This window comes from Erpetoichthys calabaricus, chromosome 12, assembly GCF_900747795.2.
Source record: "Erpetoichthys calabaricus chromosome 12, fErpCal1.3, whole genome shotgun sequence".
NCBI lineage: Eukaryota > Metazoa > Chordata > Cladistia > Polypteriformes > Polypteridae > Erpetoichthys > Erpetoichthys calabaricus.
The window spans coordinates 55,215,572-55,236,818 of NC_041405.2; the positions used below are offsets into that span (position 1 = coordinate 55,215,572).

General features: G+C 37.2%; 1 protein-coding gene across 1 annotated transcript in view; it reads right to left on the reverse strand.

The window, feature by feature from the left end:
- The window catches only part of LOC114662203 (interaptin-like), a 137,796-nt gene that overhangs the window by 20,796 nt on the left and 95,753 nt on the right, over positions 1 to 21,247 (reverse strand). The window contains exon 3 of the mRNA XM_051935367.1: positions 6,717 to 6,749. Within this exon, the coding sequence (XP_051791327.1) occupies positions 6,717 to 6,749 (33 nt within the window). The remainder of the gene's footprint in view (positions 1 to 6,716; positions 6,750 to 21,247) is intronic.

Consider the following 21,247-nt stretch of genomic DNA (forward strand, 5'->3'; position numbering starts at 1 on the left):
GGTCAGGTTTAAAGCAGAGTAAATGTTCATTATCTGAATTGGCACACATGACATCAATGGAAATTCATTCATTCAGTTACTAAACCCATCTAAACCTTTGTTAAAACTACAGTCTATCTTGGCAACAATAACCACAGAGGAGAAATGAACCCTACTTGGACACCAGACAAATTTAGGACACACACACACACACACACACACACACACACACACACACACACACACACACACGGATACCATCACACACATACATACACACACACTCACTACCTCATTCATTGACATTGGGGAAGTTCAAAGTTTCCATTTCAAGCAACACTGTACTCAAAAATCATATTTTTAACATGTTACTTACTCCTTTTTGTTTGTAGTGGTGGCTGGGAAAAAAATGTTGGTAATGTGAAATGATTCATGGATATTTTATATTGTTTGCTGTTATCCAGCATTGGTCACTATAAATGCCTGTTCTGTCAGTGACTTTATTATTTCTGTTTTCTATGGAAACATGAGAATACATTTTTTCTTGTCTATCACCCCAAAGTACACAGGGTAACTAATATATAAAAAAATATGATATTTGGGTGGAGTATTCCTTTAAACTAACAAACATGTATTTAAGGTTTTAGGAGAAAGAGAACATTCAAGTGAAAATAGTAATATGGAGACAGGGAGATCATGTAAACTACACACAGACAGTAACCAGACTCAGTCTTGTGAAATCAGAAGGCAGCAGTACCAACAGATAAGTCTCTATGCTGCTCATCAATGAAAACCACAATGAGATAAAAAATAGTAAACTGGCCCAGTTTGTAAAAGTGACAGAACCCCAGTGCTTATTCAGTATGGAGTAGCAGAACATAACATAACACTCCATGGAAGAAACAGACTTTAGGTGTACCCACCCATCTTTGTAGGGTAACACTACCAATACTTTTACTTCTGTCACAAATACAGCAAAGGCAATTCACTACCAGGTAAAATGACAGTTATATGGAAGAAATCATGCCCTTTACTTTGCAAAAGCATCCACACATTCTGAATGTTAGCTTGTTACTGTTGAGTACTGTGTTGAAGTTATGTATATTTTATATGTTATTGTTGTGTATGCTTATTTTGAATAATTATTTTTCATGTTTTTCTGTTATTTTTGTTGGTTTCATTACATGATTTTGTAATTGTGTACTGTTGCTTTAAATGTAGTTGCATTTCTTGTTCTTTGTGGGTGGAGCCCCAGGAGACGGGAGCCATCCTGACAACCACAACTCCTGAATTCTACCTTAAGCTATTTAAATTAGCTGAGGAGGCTCAGGGTTTTGGAAGCATTCTTTTATTGTGAGGTATAGTGAGTATTTTTCTGTCTGGATTTACTGTTTTCTTATTCCTTTTCTTCTCTGACTTTGGATTATTCTTTTTGGCTTTCATTTTGGGACTTGTTTCCAGAGGATTGCCTTTTTAGGAAACTCCATTGTGCCTCTTTTTGCTCTGCTAAGGTTTTTTCTGTATTTTATATTTTTGCAAATAAATCCTTGATTTATAAATATTCCTGGCTGCCTTATGATGCATGCTTATGGTCATCCTTCCTCTTGTGTGGCTTTTTGATAAATTTTTTTGTGATATTTATAATTTTTTTGTCAGCTCCCCATTTCTGGACCTGACCCAGCTGAAGCTAGCAAGTAGTATTTTGTTTCTAGCTTGGTTAAGGAGAGGGTTTGCTGGACACACCTGGCCTGCTTGAGTACCAGCTTTTGGAGGCGTCACACCATTTTGCCTTTTGTGAAGCTCCATATCATAACAGACAGACCTGCACAGATCTGTGTAGAAATTGACTTACCCCAGGCCCAAGATGATTACCTGGCTATAAAGTCCAAAAGATGCCTTTAAAGATCAGAAAATGATGAAAGTGTCTTAAGAGGGTGAGGGTGACCATAAAGTTCTGGATTGCTGAGACAACCCAAAACAAACCCGGAGTGGTGGCTCTGAGGCTAAGGATCTGCGCTGGTATCCCGAAGGTTTCCGGTTCGAATCCCCGTCACTGCCAAAAGAGATCCTACTCTGCTGGGCCCTTGAGCAAGACCCTTAACCTGTAATTGCTCCAGGGGCGCTGTACAATGGCTAACCCTGCGCTCTGACCCCAAGGGGTATGCGAAAACTAACAAATTCCTAATACAAGAAATTGTATAAGGTGAAATAAAGAACAAAAAAAAAAAAAAAAAAAAAAAAAGTATCTTTATAAATTGAGAATTTATTGAATAATACAAAAAGGAACAAAAATAGCCTAAAGGGTAATTCAAGGCGAACAAGTCCCAAAACGCAATCCAAATAGCAGAATCCATTAATAATAATAATAAATTATTATTATTATTTAATTTATATAGCACCTTTTCCTTGCTCAATAAGCAATAATCCACAAATAACATAAATTTCAAAATAAAACAATAATAACAGCACCTTTAAAACAACCATCAATAATCCACTGCTCGGACCTTCTTGCAAACCTCAATATAAAGGCAGAGTGAAGACCCAGCAGTACTGACATCAGGGTGGCCTACCTTTTAGGTTCTAATCACAAAGCAAAAGGAATCCACTGTCATACACTTGTGAACTTTTAATCTTAGTAACTAAACAGAGCATCAGCAATCACACAAAAGTTCAAGCTCACAGGTCATAGCAACTCTCCAAACATTGGGCTAACTGCCAGTATAGTCACAGACATTAGCTTTGCTAAAAAGCACTCACTGCAACATTCCACCATGCAATGCTGTTGGTCAGTAAACTGAATTTTGAGCAGTTTGATTAATACTTTCATAAAGCAGTAGGAGGTACTAGATCCTCCCAATAAATAGCATGTAATTACACATATATTGAAGAGGAGTTTAATATATCACAATCAGCTTCCTGATACACAAAGTGTATTATCCCCTTAGCAGCGTAGCATTCCAAATTCTTAACAAGAAATCACATTAAGGTCAAAGTAGAATTCAGTATGTCTGCCCAGACAACTCCTTGCCAACTTTACACCAGCATTGGAAACAATTGTGTTCTAACTCGGGTCCCCAGACACAAGCAATCTTATTAATCTTTTGACTGTAGAAACATTTTAGGTTGCACTAGTGTGTCATTTAAACTACATTGCCAGTCCATGTACAACTACTTAGCTGTATCTGGATATATAGAAATGGAGGTCCTTGAATTTTCAATCAAAATTACAATCACAAGAGTCAGTTTAGTCTATTTTCCTTCCTCAGCAGAGTGAATGATAAGTTCAGTAAGCAGCTGGTAAGTCACTGCTGTCCTAGTCTGTTTGTCTTTCTTAATAAAATGTGCCTCTTCTGTATACCAGTTGTTTTCTCACAAGTTAGTGTGGTACTCACAAGTTCCACTTTAACATAAATCAAGCAGTAATTGCATTCTATGGTAGTGCCATAGGCTTCCTCACTTTATATCTGCCTCTTTCCTCTATATTTGCTTATTCTTGTTTTGCACAGCATCAGGCTGTGAGTAACACCTGATCTTGCTCTCAGTTTATGATTCCACTAAGGTTTAGGAAAAATAATATTCATCACTACCAGAGCAAGACCTGTCTCTTTTCATGTACCATGCCCTAGCTGTCTTTCTCTCTATGAATAGAGGATCACGCATCTCTTAATTGTTCTGAATTTCATGTCCTATAGTGTACTGGGGAACATTGCACAGTTCCTTCTAGGTGTTATGCCAGAGCTAGGGATTCATCCCTGGCTAAAGTGAAGTGCCAGTTGGGCCCACACCCTAGGCTCAACACACAGAGGACAAGGAATATAACAAATATCAACTAAATTGAATACATAGTAAATACACAATTATAAATGCACATAATGCTTATTAAAGAATACAAAACAGAAAGAAAAAGACAAAACATAATTTACAAATGAATCTACAAAGAACAATAAAATAAATAAGTAAAAAAAAAAATACACGAGCCAGGGATGAAAGCCATAGCATAATAGTAGGTTATAATGTTGCCTGCCTTCTAGACACTTGCTAATGCCTGTAGTTCAGCATAATGTCAAATAGCAGCTCACACCTTTCCACAATTTCTAGTTGCACTCCAAAAGTTCCAATGTTTGGTTCCATTATGTTCAATTTTCTCCCAGGCACTAACAGCCTGGCATTGGACAATCCAACATTTCATTTTTAGCTGGTTGCACCATTTGCCTTCTGCCTCGTCTGAGTTCTCTCTGAGTGTCTCAATCCATTTGTCCAATATTTGCAAGCTTTGATTGGTGTGCTCCACTTTCTCTATAAGTCCCTCCACCCCCCCAGTGCCTTAAAGTCACTATATTTATCAATGTGAATAAAGTGTCCTGATTCAATAATAATAATAATAATAACACTTTAATGGCAATAATAGTAATAATATAAAATATGCAAAAGTTATTATAAGGTGCTAGCATCCAAAGGAACAGTGAACAAGATAAAAACCAAGCAATAAGGAGTAGTACTACTACATAATTATATCTGCAACTAGATTAAGTCAAAAAGCAGCATCCTAAACCCCTTGTCAATTAATAGCTATCCTGCAGAACAGAAACTAAGCAGTTCAAAAATATTTCAGGAAAAGGTGTGTTTTAAAAATATGCATATGTATGAGTTAAATGGGTGCAGTTTGAATAGACAAAGGGAGATCATTCCACAACTTTGGAGAAAGAATGGAGAACCATTGTCCAGTCCTGGCACATCTGGTAAGAGGAGGAGCAGTCGTCAGGCAGGCAGAGGCAGAACTGAGACTTCTTGAAGGAACATATGGATAGACTAAAGGCAGAAGATTTTGAGGAACCAAACCATTTAGACAACCTTAGGGTCAAGACAAGACTTTTGAACTGGATGGATCCTTGTAGAGACAGGAAGCCAGTGAAGAGACCAAAAGAAAAGTGTAGTACGAATGAAACGAACAGAGAACATCAGTCAAGCTGCAGATTTTGAAGGAGTTGAAGATGTCGAATAGCATTTAAAGGAAGCCCTGCCAGAAGGGAACTACAGTATTTTGGCAGAGAAAGTACCAGATCCTGAACAGTGTTGTGTGTAATAAATTAGCGAGGAAGGGTCTATTCCTCTGAATAGTATAAAGAAAGAAACAACAGTACTGGGTCACTAAATATATTTGAGGTGAAAAACAGGATGTTCAGAGTCATGTCAAGATTCCTGACTGTGAATGATAGTGAAAGGTTGACAACTTCAAGAGCAATGCTTAGAGAACCAAACATGTACAAGTTATCTGACTTTGAAAGGTTAAGTTTAAGGTGATGATCATTCATCTATGATGAAATGGCAGACACAGCTGGACATCCAGGCTGGAACCTTTGGGTTGTATGAGGGAAATGAGAAGAAGATCAGCACAGTGGTGGTAGAAGAAGCCATGAGAAGAATTAACATTGCCCAGGGAATGAATGTAGAAAGAAAAGAGAAGTGGACCCAACAGTGATCCTAAAGGCACACTTGTGGAGTGTTTTCTGTGGAAAAGACAAGAAGTTAGACCAGGAGACACAAAAGGATCAGTCAGACAGGTAGGTCTTGAACCAGACCAACACAGAATCACTGACTCTGCCTTATTAAGGGAAGACATATGCAAAGAGTGGTTAATGGCATCTAAAGCTGATGAAGGGTCAAAAAGGATTAAGGACAGAGGAAAGAGAAAAAGCTTAAGTAGATCTAAGAGCATTTTGGTACAGTGACCCTTGGAGTTTTTTTTTTTATATAAACTATGAGTTCTAGAGTCTTGGACTGGAATTCCATAAGGGTAACAGAATTGTAATTCTCAATGGCAGGCGAGATGAGAGAGGGTTTCTTGAGAATAAGGATCACAAGCAGGGTATATACCAGAGGTAAGTGAGGCATTAAAAAGAGAAGAAAGGGGTTTAAGGAAGAAAAAAATAGACTGAAGAAGATGTGAAGAAATGGGATCCAGTGCAGTTGGTGAGTCTGTGGTTACAAAGTACGTCAGAAATGTCAGAATCATTTACAGGAGAGAATGAGGAAAAAGAAGAGAAACACAAAAAGTACTTGTTGAAGAGTTCACTGAGAGCTAGAAAAAGTAATCAGTGGCACTGAGTGCAGACAAGACAGAAGCAGAAAAGGTGGTAGGACATGAAGAAGAAAGATTTCATTGCATTGTGATTGTATCATCCTGGCATCTTAAGTGCTCTTGTGAAGATGATGACATGTGCAATGACGTCAGTACCATATGACCAAAAATGGCCATCCAAGACACAAACAAAATGGCCTCAGTAAAGAAAATGATCTCACCAAAATGGTATAAAAAAGTTAAAATATAACAGTATAGACTGAAAAAATCAAACAAATACAAAACTCAAAATCAAGAGAGTCTAACATGTTGGTATTTAAAAAAAGAATACAGCTCAATTAGAGAAATCTAGAGAAAATATTTTGCTGTTTAAACACAAGTCTCCCAACAAGCTAAAGTGTTAAGAGTAATCACCAAAAATGCTTTAATAAAAGCATCTATTATCAGAATTATTAATATAAAAAAGTCTTAAGACTGCACAATTAACTAAATGTAAATGTATGTAATAAACACTCACAAGTCCTACAAAAAATATTGATGGTTTTAAATGATTTAATTAAATTCAAATATAAATTAATGGTAACTTAAAGGCATTTGTTTCTTCCTCATATCTCATTCCTAGCTGAGCTTAACAAACTATAATTAGACAGAAACTCACCAAAATCTTGGATCTCGTATGCAACAGCCATGCCTATAAATGACAAAACATAATTTGATGTTACATTAATTTAACCTCACCTCTGCCTGGCATTTACATTACAATACACACCTTGTACAGATTGTTCCTTTCACACAACTTGGAGAAAGGATCACATTCAAATTAACTGCATTTTTTCATTTTTCCACATGGTGGTGTATATTTACTGGAGTTGGTTGTTTGCATTGTCAGCTGCTGCAGCCTGTTACAAATGCTCCAAAATTGGAAAAATCCAACAATTCATAAAATGAAACTTTTCTGTGCTTAATACATCAAAAAATATTATTTTTGATAAAGTGTGGTCATTTGTTTATAAACACGGAAATGTCATAGAAATCTCACCAGAAAATGTTGATCAAGACATTGAAATTTTAATTAAAGTATAATAAGAACACATAAATAAATAGAAGACATTAAGCTACTACCTCAACATGAGTACTAAAATAAGCAACGTAAAAGACCTTTGACAAGTCTAGCCTTCATACTGTAGCTTTTAAAGCTAGACTAAATAGCTGCATTAGGTAACAACTGTCAGACCAACATTCAGGATGATTCATTCACCAGGCTATGCATTCTTAGCCAAGAAAACAAGCATGTTGACTTTCTCTGATTTCAGATTTCAAAGGGGAAAGCTGAGCAGTAACAATTTGCTCCTTGGTACTGAAGACCCATTAAGACGCTACGCTAGTTACACAAATGCACAGATACTGTCGTGCTAATTTGGCCATCAAGGGGAATCGTCTTTCATTGTTTCGCCACCAAATAAGTTGGTCCTCTTCTCTACAAATCACAGATTCTTCTCTGCATTGTTTCTCGTTTTGGCTGCGATCCTTTCCTCTAATGTTAGTGATGCCCATGATGAAACAAATTCCTTTATTTTTCCCAGCAGACTGCCAAGATCTTTATTTTTTTTGGTGGTGACACTGATTCATGTTTGTCTTCATTTCCGACTCTGATCGACACTGTATGCAGTGACAGAGCAATCAACTCCTGCTGTATTTTTTATCCTGAGTCTCTGTAAGTGTGTTGTTGTGGTCGTCGCAGTAGCGCGGATCAAAAAACGTGGCAATATGCATCATTTTCCGCGTTGCATCGCTGTCATGCTTTGCATTAAGTTTGTTGAGCACACCAGCATTAATGACTTGGATTAATTCAGTGGCAACAAGAATTTAATTTTTAAGAAGCTTTGGCGTGGGTACTAACGAAGACACTGTTACACAGTCTTCTCCTAATAGCACATCTGTCAATTCAGCAACAGGCTTTAAGGCAGCATCCATCGACTCTACTACGGTTACATCTTGCTATGTGAGTGCAGGTGCCTGCCTGTCATCAGCTAAAACACGCCTGATGGCTGGTGCCTGGTCCAACATCATTTGTTTCGAGCCCCAGCGAGTCGCACAATCCTATGAAGAAGACACAAAGTCTCTAGAGCAGGGGTCTCCAACCTTTTTTCCCCTGAGTGCTACTTTTACAAAATGAAAATGGCCGAGAGCTACTCATGTTTTCTAATGTTTATTCTCATAACTTATTTCAACCCAAACAAACTGAATAAGCTTGTTTTGCCTGAACATTTACAAAATGTTGGTGTCCACAACTTACATTTTGCATCACAATATAATATTTAGTTCACCTGTAAGTGCATTTTGTATGTCTGTATGCATTTTCTAGTGTATCTCACACTATTGAATTAAAACATGAATGCTGTCAAAACAAAACAATGCAATTACAAATACACAGATATTACTTATTCATTTGTCATTTTGTTATATGTCACTGTTTCACTTTATTCACATGTCCAGTTGCGTCTGTGATGTGTTCTTTAGTTAGTCAGATGACTGGCACTGCATGGAGTCAACAAGAGAGGCAGGTGTATGGTGGAGTGTAGCCACTTAGGTTCACTCTTATGGAGTTATTTAAATGTTCATCTATCAGTCTTGTTCTGATCTTTGATTTCATGACATTCATGTCAGAAAAAGCAGACTCACAGAGGTATGTAGACCCAAACAAAGCAGACATTTTCAGAGCTGCTTAGTGAAGATTCTTATAGTTATCTGGCTCTACTAAGCTTCAAAAATGCTAAGAATGCTGTTGAGACTTTAACTGCACAATATTATGAAGGTTTACTAATAATATAATCTATAAAATCACAAGAGAACTACTTAACAGATTTAGATTGGGTATTTTTCTATAATTTGTTTGAACATTCCGGTTGATTTTGCGACTTCTCTCATTTCGCTGTGTATCATAGTTCGCTTGTGGTACCGATTTATTTGCGTGAATCCGAGAAACACGCAGCGGGCCGAGTTTGGGGCTCTCCTGGCTCACTCACCAGCTTCAGGGTGTGTTCCTTAACTTCGCTTAAGCGTGAGAGAGAACAATTGAATTCAACTTTGTTTGATATTTAAAATAAAGTGTTACTTAGGTCTTGATGAGTTTGAGTCCTCTCCTAAGTGTATGCCACATTGAAAAGATAGATTGCAATACAGATTGTGGATTGTGATATGTTTTTTTTGGAAAGATCGCCCACCCCTAATTTGACTAATCAAGTTTTCAAATTTATGTAGGATTCATTAACCCTTTGGCGAGCTACGTGAAAAGGGGTTGCGAGCTACCGGTAGCTCGAGAGCGATGTGTTGGAGACCCCTGCTCTAGATTAATATTGTAATTTACTTTAAGAGTAGGCCAGGCTACGTAAAAATCACAGTTTTACTCTCTTAAAAATAAACAACTGATTCAGTCATCAGATTGTGTAAATAAATATTTTATTCTATGTGTAAAAGCGCGTCTTATGTAAATATATTGTAGCAACCTCCGCGTCAGATTCGAAAATAAGAAAAAAAAAAAACCGACGGACAAAGTAATGCTCAGAAAACAGTTTACTTGAACAGTAAAGAAGAAAAAAAACAGGGTTGTAACAGCAAAAAAAACGTCTTTGACTTTGAACTATTTACAATCTCATATATCTCTCTTATATGTGTGGTCCTGAGAGACGCCGTTAAAGAAAGGCAAAACAGAAAAAGAAAAATGCAGATTTCGTAACCCCACACCACAAGCCCCTTCTCCAACCCTCCTTTCGTCCACTCCATTCCGGGTACCGCCCCTCCTGTCCATTTCCGTGTCAATCATACCCTCGCTGACAGTCCTCCGCCCTTCCTCAATCTGACACAACTGTCACTCCAAAAGGCCTTCATCCTGGCTGGGACATTACACTATGTTTTACAAAAGTAACAGTAGCTTTAGGCTAAGTATCCTCAAGGCTACTTATAAATTAAGTAATATTATAATGCCCCTTATTGGGTGAGAAATGCAGAACTTCGCAGACCCTTAACGTTGCGGATTTACCGGTGAACAGTAACTTTTTTAAAACAACACTAAAAACAATACAGAAGAACTATTTATGAAGCTCCCATTGTTATGGTTATGGGAGACAGCTTAACTTTCTTTCCTTCTCACACAACCTTGTCATCGTTACTCCACCAAAACTGAACAACAACTCAACAATTTCCAGCTTAACACACATTTTGCTTTATTAATCACCACCCAAAGTGCTCAAAGCAGCTGTCATTTACATCCTGTATTTGTGTCAAGTCCCAACTCAGACAGCACATCATTTACTTAACATTTACGGTACTTTTTTCTTTTACTCCCCGTTGCCCCTTTAATTCATTTACCAATAGCTTACTGTAATGAGTGACTTCACCAGCAGGTCAAGTCCAACTTGAGTGGTCTGAAGAACTTTCCTCTTTAGCCAGCTATGTGAAAACACACTTGAGATGTTTCAACACACAACAAGAGCGTGATCTATATGACTTTTACTGTTGGCTGTATTTAGAGAGCTTGTCACTGCAACCTTAAGATTATGGCCAAAACAATTAAGCCAAGGTCAGCCCAGCTGTCTTACAGCTGCAGCTATATTTGCGGCATTATCTGTTCTTACGCACTGTTCATTAAGCGTAGCGCGCAATCCATCAGGCAGGTTCATCGCAGTGTGCAGTTCGGGGAAAAAACATTGTTTGAAGACACTTGTAGTTTCACATCGTGGTCTATGAAGTCGACGGTGATCGACATGTACGGCTCCATATTCACAGTGGACCACATCTTGAGTGTTAGGGAAACAAAATCCACCTTCTGGTTTGCTGTTTTCACCTCAACTTTATTGGAGAGCAGTCTTTGCGAAGTACTTACGGCTCGGGATGGATCTCATAGTGACGGTCAAACGTGTTAAGTAAGCATTTCCTTGAAAGAGGCTTTCTCCACTCTGCGTAAACCGTTTCTTTTTAAATGTATCTCGTGATTGCGTTTGTGCATTCTTTCCACCTTAAACTCTCACTTTTGTATTTGGTGCTTTTTGTAAATGCTTCCGGTAATAGTTGGTTGTACCTGGGTCCGAATTTTGGACTGCTCACATGTAACTTATGAACCCGAAGGCGCTGAACTCGATGTTGGCTTACTTTGCGAATTCAGGTGGGTGATGTACTCTGAGAGGAGAGCACAAATTTGTTGTGTTGCCAGCTTTTGTTGTTAACATATTTTCGGCAAATGTGACAAGTGACTTTGTTAACCTTTGCAGGCTCTCCTTTTTCGTTTTGCTTAAAACCCAAAAATTACCAAGTAGCAGCACTGGTTTTCTTTTTTGCAACCAAATCAGCCATCTTTAAATAGTTGGCTAGGGATTGGTGGCTCCCAGTTAAGCGTGTTCACCTTGCCTAAATCTGGACATTATCCACACTTTTTTCGAGCACGAGCAAGTAAGCATTTGCCGTTCACCGTCTCAAAACTGGAAATATCGCCTATTGATGATATTTAATTTCTTTCCTTCTGCGTCATGTAAATCCACACTTGGTTTGTCCAATCATTGTTATGAGTTATAATATCACATTCTATTTTATACATAGACAAATGTTCAGAAATTTTAATGCAGTTAATGCATGTTAATGCAGTATTTTTTTCTTGATTATATATAATTGTTCATCTCAGAGAATCATTCAGTTAGAACATTAGAAAGATTTAGATGAGAACAAGAAATTTAGCCCAACATAGGTCAACCATTCCTATCAATTCATTTAATTCCTCCAAAATAGCATCAGGTCGAGCTTTGAAGGTCCTTAAGTCTTAAAGAGCAGCATTCAAACACTTCTGTGATTCTTTTTACTGTCTGATTTTTTTAACAGGTGGTGGGACATTGTAAAAATTAATCATCTGTTTGGATTAACATTTTCTATCTGCTTAGACTAACAGGAAAAGTAAATATGAAGCAGGGATGAAGTGTTTTGTTTGAGTGGTGGAAAGAAATAAATGTGATTGAAACAAAACACTTTCCACCAGTCTCAAAACTATATAAAATATCCTTTAAAGTCTTTCCTCCCCGTCTGCCTTTCTTTTCTCTGGGCCTTTGATTTTTTAATTGTGTGGTAACATTTGATCTCATTCTGCCACAATGCACTGACTCAAACATGGCACTCTAAATCATGAGAAAGTCATTATTATTTCATTTTTTCTGTCTTCTCATTGTGTTTTTCTTAATATTAAGTCTTCTGGTTTGGTTTTTGAATATTAGAGCATTTAAATTTTCTAACTTTTTTTGTCTTTGATGAGTATTTAATGATATCGAAATATTTTTTGCCCTGTTTTCTTAGTTTTCACAGGGGCCACCATTTTTAGTTTGTTATTTTGTTGTGTTGCTTGGTAATGACCCAGTTACGCACAGCACATGACATCTTGGCTACAATAGGATAAAAGTTCAGCAATGACGTGTTGTTGTTGTGTGTACAGAATAAAAAGCAGCCAAAGTGCTCTGAGGCCCCAAGGCAGGCCTGAATCCCACTAGGAACTTTCAAGGGCAGCCTGTGGCTTGCTTCTAGTATTGATTCAGCCTACTCTCTATCTTCATGGAGCTTTATATACCTTCTTAAGTTCAAAATGCCCATAAACAATCAGAATGCCACACAAGGGAGGAGAAACCATCAATCTTGTTTGGACAAAAAGTGCAAACAAGCAATCTTTATATAAGAAATATTTATTTTCAAACTGGAAAGAAAAAAAAACTGTAAAAAAATACCCAAAAATAGCAAAAATAGACCAAAGGATTTGCCTTAAAGGGGGTCCTAATTACCAAATAAGGAGAATCCATAAATCAGTGCAGAGAAGTACAAAAAAAAAAACAGGTAAACAAAACAAAATCAAGCGTTTAATATTTACAGCAAATAACCAGCACCTTCATTTGTGCATTTAATGAATCACAGAGGGACTGCAATTCCCATGAGCCTTTACTGAACCAAACACAAGAGACATGACGGAACAAGCCTCCACACATACAAACCAAATAATAAATAAAAGTGTTTCAAAACTGATTAAAATACATACAGTAATTACACAAATAATAAACATAAATAACATTAATATAAATGATAATAACCAAACAACCAAAAATGAACAAAAAGGATATAAAAGAACCATTTAAGTGTAAGCCATGTAATGACCCTGGCCTAAATGTATCTGTCCATTTATGGGAGACATCCCAGCCCATTACTAAAAGTTCATAATATGTAGTGTTTTCCCCTACAGGGATGATTGAACTGCAGGAAGATATTGGCCCGGTGGGACAGATGAGTGAGAAGATCACCTACTGGTGGAGACGATGACTGTGCTCGAAGACCACTGGCATGTGTCTTTTTGAAGCTATGTGTATTTTATGCTTTATTGTTATTTTTGTTAAATTTGAATATTTTTTTCTCTTGTCTTTATGTTATGTCTGTTGGTTTTATAATTGAGATGATAATAGTGTATTGTCTCTTGTAATGTACTGATGTTTCATGTTCTTTTTGGGAGCAATGCATAAAATGGCCAAAGTGGTGTGAGGTTTCGAGAAACGAGCCACAGAGCAAGCCTGAATCCCACCAGCCTACTCAGAAAAGATACTTTCGACAACAGCCTGGTTCTTTATGGGGCTTTAACTTCTTAAGTTTAAACTGTACAAAAAAATATCATTATGCCCCATAAAGGAGAGGGTATCTGTCAACCTCTGACTTGTTTGAAAAGGGCTAACAAACAATCTTTATAAAAGAGCAATATATTTCCAAACTTGAAAGAAAAATAGCAAAAATAAGCAAAAGGATTTGTCTAAAAGTCAAAAGGATTAGCCTAAAAGTAGCAAAATCCTAAATACATAAATCCAATAACAAGAAGACAAAAACCAGTTCAGAGAAGTAAAAAAACAACATTGAAATAGAATGAAAACAAGAGGATAATATGTACAGCTAATGACCAGCACAGAGAGACTATAATTCCCATGAACCTTTATTGAACCAAACACAAGGGACATGGCAGAACAACCATCCTGTCAAACAATAAACACAACTGTTTAAAATATGCACAATTATACAAATAATTAACATAAATAAAATTAACATAAATGTTAATAATCAAAGGATCAAAAATAAACAAAAAAATGGACATATGAAAGGAATTTAAACGTAAGCTTAGACAGTGACCCTGGCTTAAACATAACGTGTCATCTCTAACCAGGATTGTAGAAGATCTCTAAAGTTTAACCCTAATTTCCGAAACTCATTCTCAGTTTATAGCATTAGGCATTGCCTTTGAATACATTTTTTTGATTATGTTTTGGATTTGATGCCTGATTCTCTCCCTGACTTTGTGGTTTAATACTTCATAATGTTTTCTTGGCTAAGACCCTGCCTCCTGATAATTTTTTCTTTAACTGATAGCAGCCATTACTAGCAGAATGACCAGGAGCTGGCGAGACACAAATGGAGAAGAATAAGGCAATGGTCTGGAATAGGCAAAGATCAAAAAACTGAAAAAAACAAGAGGAATCAATCAACAAAACCAAAAGCAAGGAGTACAGTAAAAGAAACAAAGCCATAGTCCTACCAGTAAATCCTTTTGGAAGCACCTTTTCCTCTAAGACAAAATTAAAAAAGTGACAGCAATGAAAACAGAAAAGTCCAAAACCAGGATGTTAGAAGCCATCTTTTATCAGTAGAGTGTGATGATAAAACATGTCATGAGTCTGTCAACAGCCATTGCAACAGCAGAAAATATGGCATCAGCCTTACAAGGACGGACACAAAATGACAGTGACCATACTTAAGCAAAAACAAAATAGCATTGGCAGAATAATGATAAAAATTATCAACATATAGAAAGATATAAGCCAATGGTTGTGTTTTTGTATTAAACCACCCCCCTTTTTAAAAAACTAAGGACACAGTCATGTTGAAGTGCTTCATGAGCACTGTGATTATTTCTTACTGAACCTTGTGAACTTATATTTGTGAATTTCCCCTTGGGATTAATAAAGTATCTATCTATCTATCTATCTATCTATCTATCTATCTATCTATCTATCTATCTATCTATCTATCTATCTATCTATCTATCTATCTATCTATCTATCTATCTATCTATCTATCTATCTATCTATCTATCTTTCTAGAGCAGGTTTGCATATCCATGTTACTTACTAGTACATTGCAAATTGGCTTTTTGTTAGTATTGAACAGACTGAAATCAAATTTTGACTTGTGAATTTCTACATGTTTCACATTACTTACTTAACATTTGTTCAGTGATAATACAGACAAAAATTGGTTTTATAAATGCATTCCAGTTTCACTTATTTCAAAATCTGTATCTCTTTAATTGATTAAAAATAAAAATACAGGCAGGCAATCAGCCAAATTCATGCTACAGCCTCACATCTCCAGAGCCTTGGCTTTGAATTCTGGTTCAAGCACTATGGGAGTGAAGTTTGCATGTCCACCCCATGTCTCCTTTATGTAAAAGTCATCTGTATTAGTTTAATTGTCATCTCTGTGTTTGGCATTTGGCTGTGTATACATGAGAGTGCCCTCCAATGTACTGGCACCCCACCCATGTTGGCTCCTACCTTGCACCAGATGCTCCCTTGGCGGGTTCCAGCTCTTGTGGCACTGAACTGGATAAACAGGTTAAACCATGTAAGGATGGATAGCTGACACTGTTCCTGAGATGCCCAGTGATGGACTCACCTGACGAAGTACAAAATAATTGTATGACAAATACGATAAATGCTATCTAATTTTCTACTTGTCTAATCCCTTGGAATTTATTCTTTCCCAATTTTGTCACTAAACAACTTAATTATTCTGCTATCAAGTTAGACACAGAAATTTAATAGCATAACCTTTCATATTGAAAAAGAGAAATAAATAACAAGTACAATTAGTCATTATTCTTCACAGAGATGAATGTACTATCTATATAATTTGACCTGCAGAATATGACCTGTAATACAAAATATGGCATATAATTCAAAACCAAAACAAACCTTAAGATATTCACCTTCTCCTTTACCTCTACAGTACAAAGTAAAGTATGGCAGAAGACGTGCTGTACACTTAGATCAGGCCTGCAGCAGTACAGCTGGATAACTGACAAATAAAAGCTAATCCTGACATTACAGGCGTCTCACTCCACCTCCCTGTACACATTAGGACCTCCTCTTCTCCAGTTCTCCAATGATTTTTTTTTCTCTCATCTGGTTTGTTCTAGCTTTGTCTTCGTAGTATGCAGGAAATTTTCTTTAAACTTCCTATTAAGCTGACTCTTGTCTGTGCAGGGTTTTTTTCCAGGTGTTCACATTTTTTCTCACATCCCAAAGACTTTGAGAAAAGGTAATTAGTGTCTGTAAATGAGCCTGTTTAGATGTGTGTCCCATGGCGTATGTTGTCAGCTCCTGCTCCATGGGAATACGTAAGGTGGATGTCAGTCAGCTCTTACCTTTAAGTCAGTTCTTCAGTAAGGATGCTCGGGTGCAGAAGTTAGAGGATATTTTTTCACTTAGATCATTAATGTTACAAGGATGAAGTTACCAAATAGTATAATGTAGACCTTCAGGTCTGAAGTTGACATTAAGTTTCCCTATGGCCCTGAGTTAAAGAAAGTAGATTTAGAAAATGAACGGAAAATTAGTTCTGTGTTTACTGTCAATAATTCACTCATTTTCTGTTTCTGGTTATCCATTTAAGTGTTATAGCTCATGGACAGCACTACCCAACCCAGGATGGGCACACACACTTATATAGTGCCAATTTCAAGATGACAATTATCCAATTCAGTTAAACAGTGAATTTCACACTTGAAGATATCAGGGGACATTAAAGTGCACTCAATATGGGTGTGGAAGGAACAAAGTTCACTTTTTGTTTGGCAGGGGAAATAAAGGCATTTTATTAACATTAAAAGGAAGACTTCTTAGCAAGATGAAAAGAATACAAGGTTGAGTCCTGATCTGGGTCATTTTAGTACTGCTATTCTATAGGCATAGTAAAAATAATGAAATCAATTGATTCATACAATATGGCCAGTAATGTTATATAAGACTTTTGAAGTATGTAATATAATTAAAAAAACAAACCTAAAGATATCTTTCTTCTCTTTCTCTCTGTGTACAGCCCTGTACATGGTAAATAAAGAATGAAGCATCCTGGACACTCCAATCAGGTCTGCAGCTGCATAACTGCTAAATGACAAATGAAAGGCATACCTGTCACTAAATAAGTTTGCTCCACTAAAGTGGAATATTTGTAACCTTCGCCCTTCACATGGCTGGGCAACTCCTTTTCTGTGAAAGTTGGAACTCTTAAGCTGTGTTTTCCTAACTTCTGGTTCTTTTGGGTTTTGTTTTTCTAGTAAGAAGGTAATTTTACCTGTGGGTCCAATTAAGCTGCCTCTCAAATTATAGGCTCAACATGCCTTCAGTCTTTGGTTGGTGATGTAAAATGCTGGGTTAAATATATAAAAAATACTGACAACAACCAATTTTCTATATTTTTTTCACTTTCTGGAATTTGCATCACCACTTGTCTGTGTGCTTGTTTTTCTAGGAATTCCAATTTTCCTAATTTATCTTTGATTTTCAGAATGGTTTAATTGTGACTCTAAATTGGCCCCATGTAGGTGTGTGTCTTGCAGTTGGCTGGCTTTCTATCCAGTGTTGGTCCCTGCCTTGCTCCCAATACTTCTGGGATAACAGTGGACCCATGAAATTCTTAAGTGAATTTTAATGGCTTTAGAAAATGAGTGACTCCCTTCAATAGACAGTTAAAGGAAATGCATAAGGTGAATGTCATCTATTAGCTGTGATTAGAAATGATTTTTTTTCTCACAGTAAAGGATGAAATTAGCATTTCTACTTGAAAATTCAACACATGCATATTATGTTTAGCAGATTCTTTTTTTTCAATTTGACAGTCATTAATATTATTTCATGCATTTTAACTGTGGGACTGTACATAAAAATCAGATTTTTCAAGAAGTGCACTTGGTATTCTCAGTTTGTTTTTTATTTTCCTTTTTCATTTGAGCCGGTGAACAATACAAAACCTTGCCTGTACCAGATTGTCTCCACCAGAGGGCGCTTGCTCCCTGGGATTGTGTTCTTTATCGAATGCAGGACATACTTGTACCTTATATAAAGTATATACAGAATCCCCTCAGTAACCACGGTGGAAATAATCAGACAATAGAAATATGGTAAAAAATCAGATAAAAGTAATTCTGTGCATTCATTGCAGTCCCTATTAATCTAATTGTCATGCAGGGATGGAAACAGTCTTGGCAGCACTGGGTGCCAGATTGGGAAAAATCTTTGTTTTGTTTACAGAGATTCAGTAAGACGTGCAGTTTGACCCGAGATGCCCAAACTTTGATATATAACCATATGCCATACATTAACCAGTGCTTGTATTTTGTGCGTTTGCATGTTCTCCCCGTGTCTGCGTGGGTTTCCTCCGGGCGCTCCGGTTTCCTCCCACAGTCCAAAGACATGCAGGTTAGGTGGATTGGCGATTCTAAATTGGCCCTAGTGTGTGCTTGGTGTGTGGGTGTGTTTGTGTGTGTCCTGCGGTGGGTTGGCACCCTGCCTAGGATTGGTTCCTGCCTTGTGCCCTGTGTTGGCTGGGATTGGCTCCAGCAGACCCCCGTGACCCTGTGTTCGGATTCAGCGGGTTAGAAAATGGATGGATGGATGGATGGATGTATTTTGTGCTTAAAAATTTTAAAAGGACATTGAGTGTAAAAGACGTTATAAAGGTATTTAAATGCCTTCCCACTATAAGTATGTTAGTGACTTTGCAGTCATTATTTCAGCATTTTTGGACACACCTCTTATCCTTGGCTGCAACACTTTTTTGTGTCCTAAGGTTAATTAAGTAAGTCACCCAACAGTAATTAGTTTTCTTCCAGCATAATTAACAAGGTGTGTAAAGATACTGAAAAAAATTATTTTTTGAACGCCTGCGTTACTGGCCTCAGGTCTGGGTGTAGCCACAGCGATATGGTGAAAAAGCATAAGAGAAGCAGGCAGCAGTTATGAGTCTCAGACTATACTTCCCTGTTCTACCTTATTCTCATTTACCCAAAAATATATAAATGCTTCAGTCTCTGCATAGATCAACATGATGATCAGTTAATACCAATTTCCTCTGCAGAACAATAGTATAAAAACATTTCCTTTGGTTCAACAATAGTATATTGTGTACAACAATAGTGTAGTGTTGTCTGCTATCAAGAAGTACCTGATTACAATAATAAAATAACTATTACCGCATTTATTTTCCTTCTCCATTTTTTTATTTACCTATATATATTTCTTCCTTTCTTTTGTTTATTGTTGCCTTATTAAAAAGCCCTAAGCAATTCTCCTTTGGCTAAGCTCCCCTTCTCAGGGGTGGGGTTTGATTTGTCTTCAATTTTTTTTGTTATAAATTGATCTATTTGTATGGAATGATTACAATAAAATTAATAAATAAAATTAAAAAAAAAAAGTAAAAAAAAAAATAATAAAAAGAAGTACCTGATTAGAAACCAATGTCCCCAGAACTCGTTCATTTTGAAAGGAAGCAGGCAGTTCTGTACCGCCACATTGTGTGTGGATGAGATACTAATTAAAGCAGTCTGATTATTCAATGCAGGTGACACTTTTGCAAATCAGGTAAATATTTATGTTCTGTAGATAGCCATCAACAATAACCTATAGCAGAATTTTCCAAGAATTTTGCCTTTACTTTAAAACGCTGGTTTATAGCCCATTACAATAAGCAACACACATAAACGTAATTTTCGTTAAAACACTGAACTCTAGCCCATTACAGTCTCCCCTACTTTTTTTTGAGATGTCTCCTGACATCTTGCTCCAAAGCTATTGGCCTTTGATTTAGTGCTTAGTGTGTCTCAACCAATGGTCTTAGGTAATAATATAATCTTGGGTATGCTAGATACACTATTGTATGGCTTGGTAACAGCTACATAGGATTCTGTATAACTTCATTGACACCAGGATTCCAAGGCTGGTATGATGGCTGCTCCAGTCTGTGGTATATGAATACCTCTCTGGGTCTGACAATGCGAGCTGATCTTCTTAAAGTGTCCCCTTCTCTGTCACTCTGTTGTTCTGTTGCTAGGTCTCCTTGACCATTTGTGAGTTCCACTGGGTCATCAATATTCCCTACCTGGGGTTCTGCAACACTGGTCTCCATTTCCAGTCCTTGTTCCTCTGATGTTCCTTGCAGAGGATTTCTGTCAGGTTGTCGTGGCTCAGGGTAGAATTCTCAGGTCTTGGCTCTGAGCTTGGAGCGTGACTCCAAGTATCCGGGGTGTTCTGCTACCAGCTTCTGGCTGTGCCTTGTACACTGGGCTGTCTTTAATTCTCTTCACAATATGACATACCTCTTTTTCCCAGTAGTCACAGAGTTTTCCTGAGCCTCCTCTCTCAGGTTTCTGACTAAGACTGTCACCTGGTTGAAGGATAGCACCCCTCATTGTATAGTCATAGTACTGCTTACCTATTTTTTTTTACAAAGTCCTGGCTGTCTGTTTGCTCATTGTCAGTTGTAAGATTAAAGAACAAATCAATAGGTAATCTTGGAGCTCTGCCATACAAGAGAAAAAATGGTGAATAGCCATTTGATTTGTGTCTTGCACAATTGTATGCATGCACAATTTGTGGTAGATAATCTTTCCACTTGGACTTTTTCTCTTCTTCCAAGGTACAGAGCATGTGAAGCAGAGTTTGATTGAATTGTTCTGCTGGATTCCCCTGTGGATGATAGGGGGTGGTGCGGGAGTGAGCTATTCCAGATTGTTGTCAGAGCCTCTGGAATAAGTTGTTTTCAAAGTCTCGCCCCTGGTCATGGTGCAGCTTTGCAGGGTAGCCAAAAAGTTGGATAAAGTCTTGGAAAATCTTCTCAGCTGCAGTTTTTCCAGATTTTTTTTCAGTGACATATGCTTGTGCAAAACACATAAAGTGCACTGCATTACTACTTTAATAACTAACCTCAATGCATGTAAAAAGTCTAGGCAGTGCGGCACAGATACGAATAATTTAATTACAATTACACCTTTAGATGAACATTGTATTAAATCAATAAAAACAGATTATAGATTAAATAAAAAATACGCAGAGAGCAGCGCTAATAAAAATAACTTAA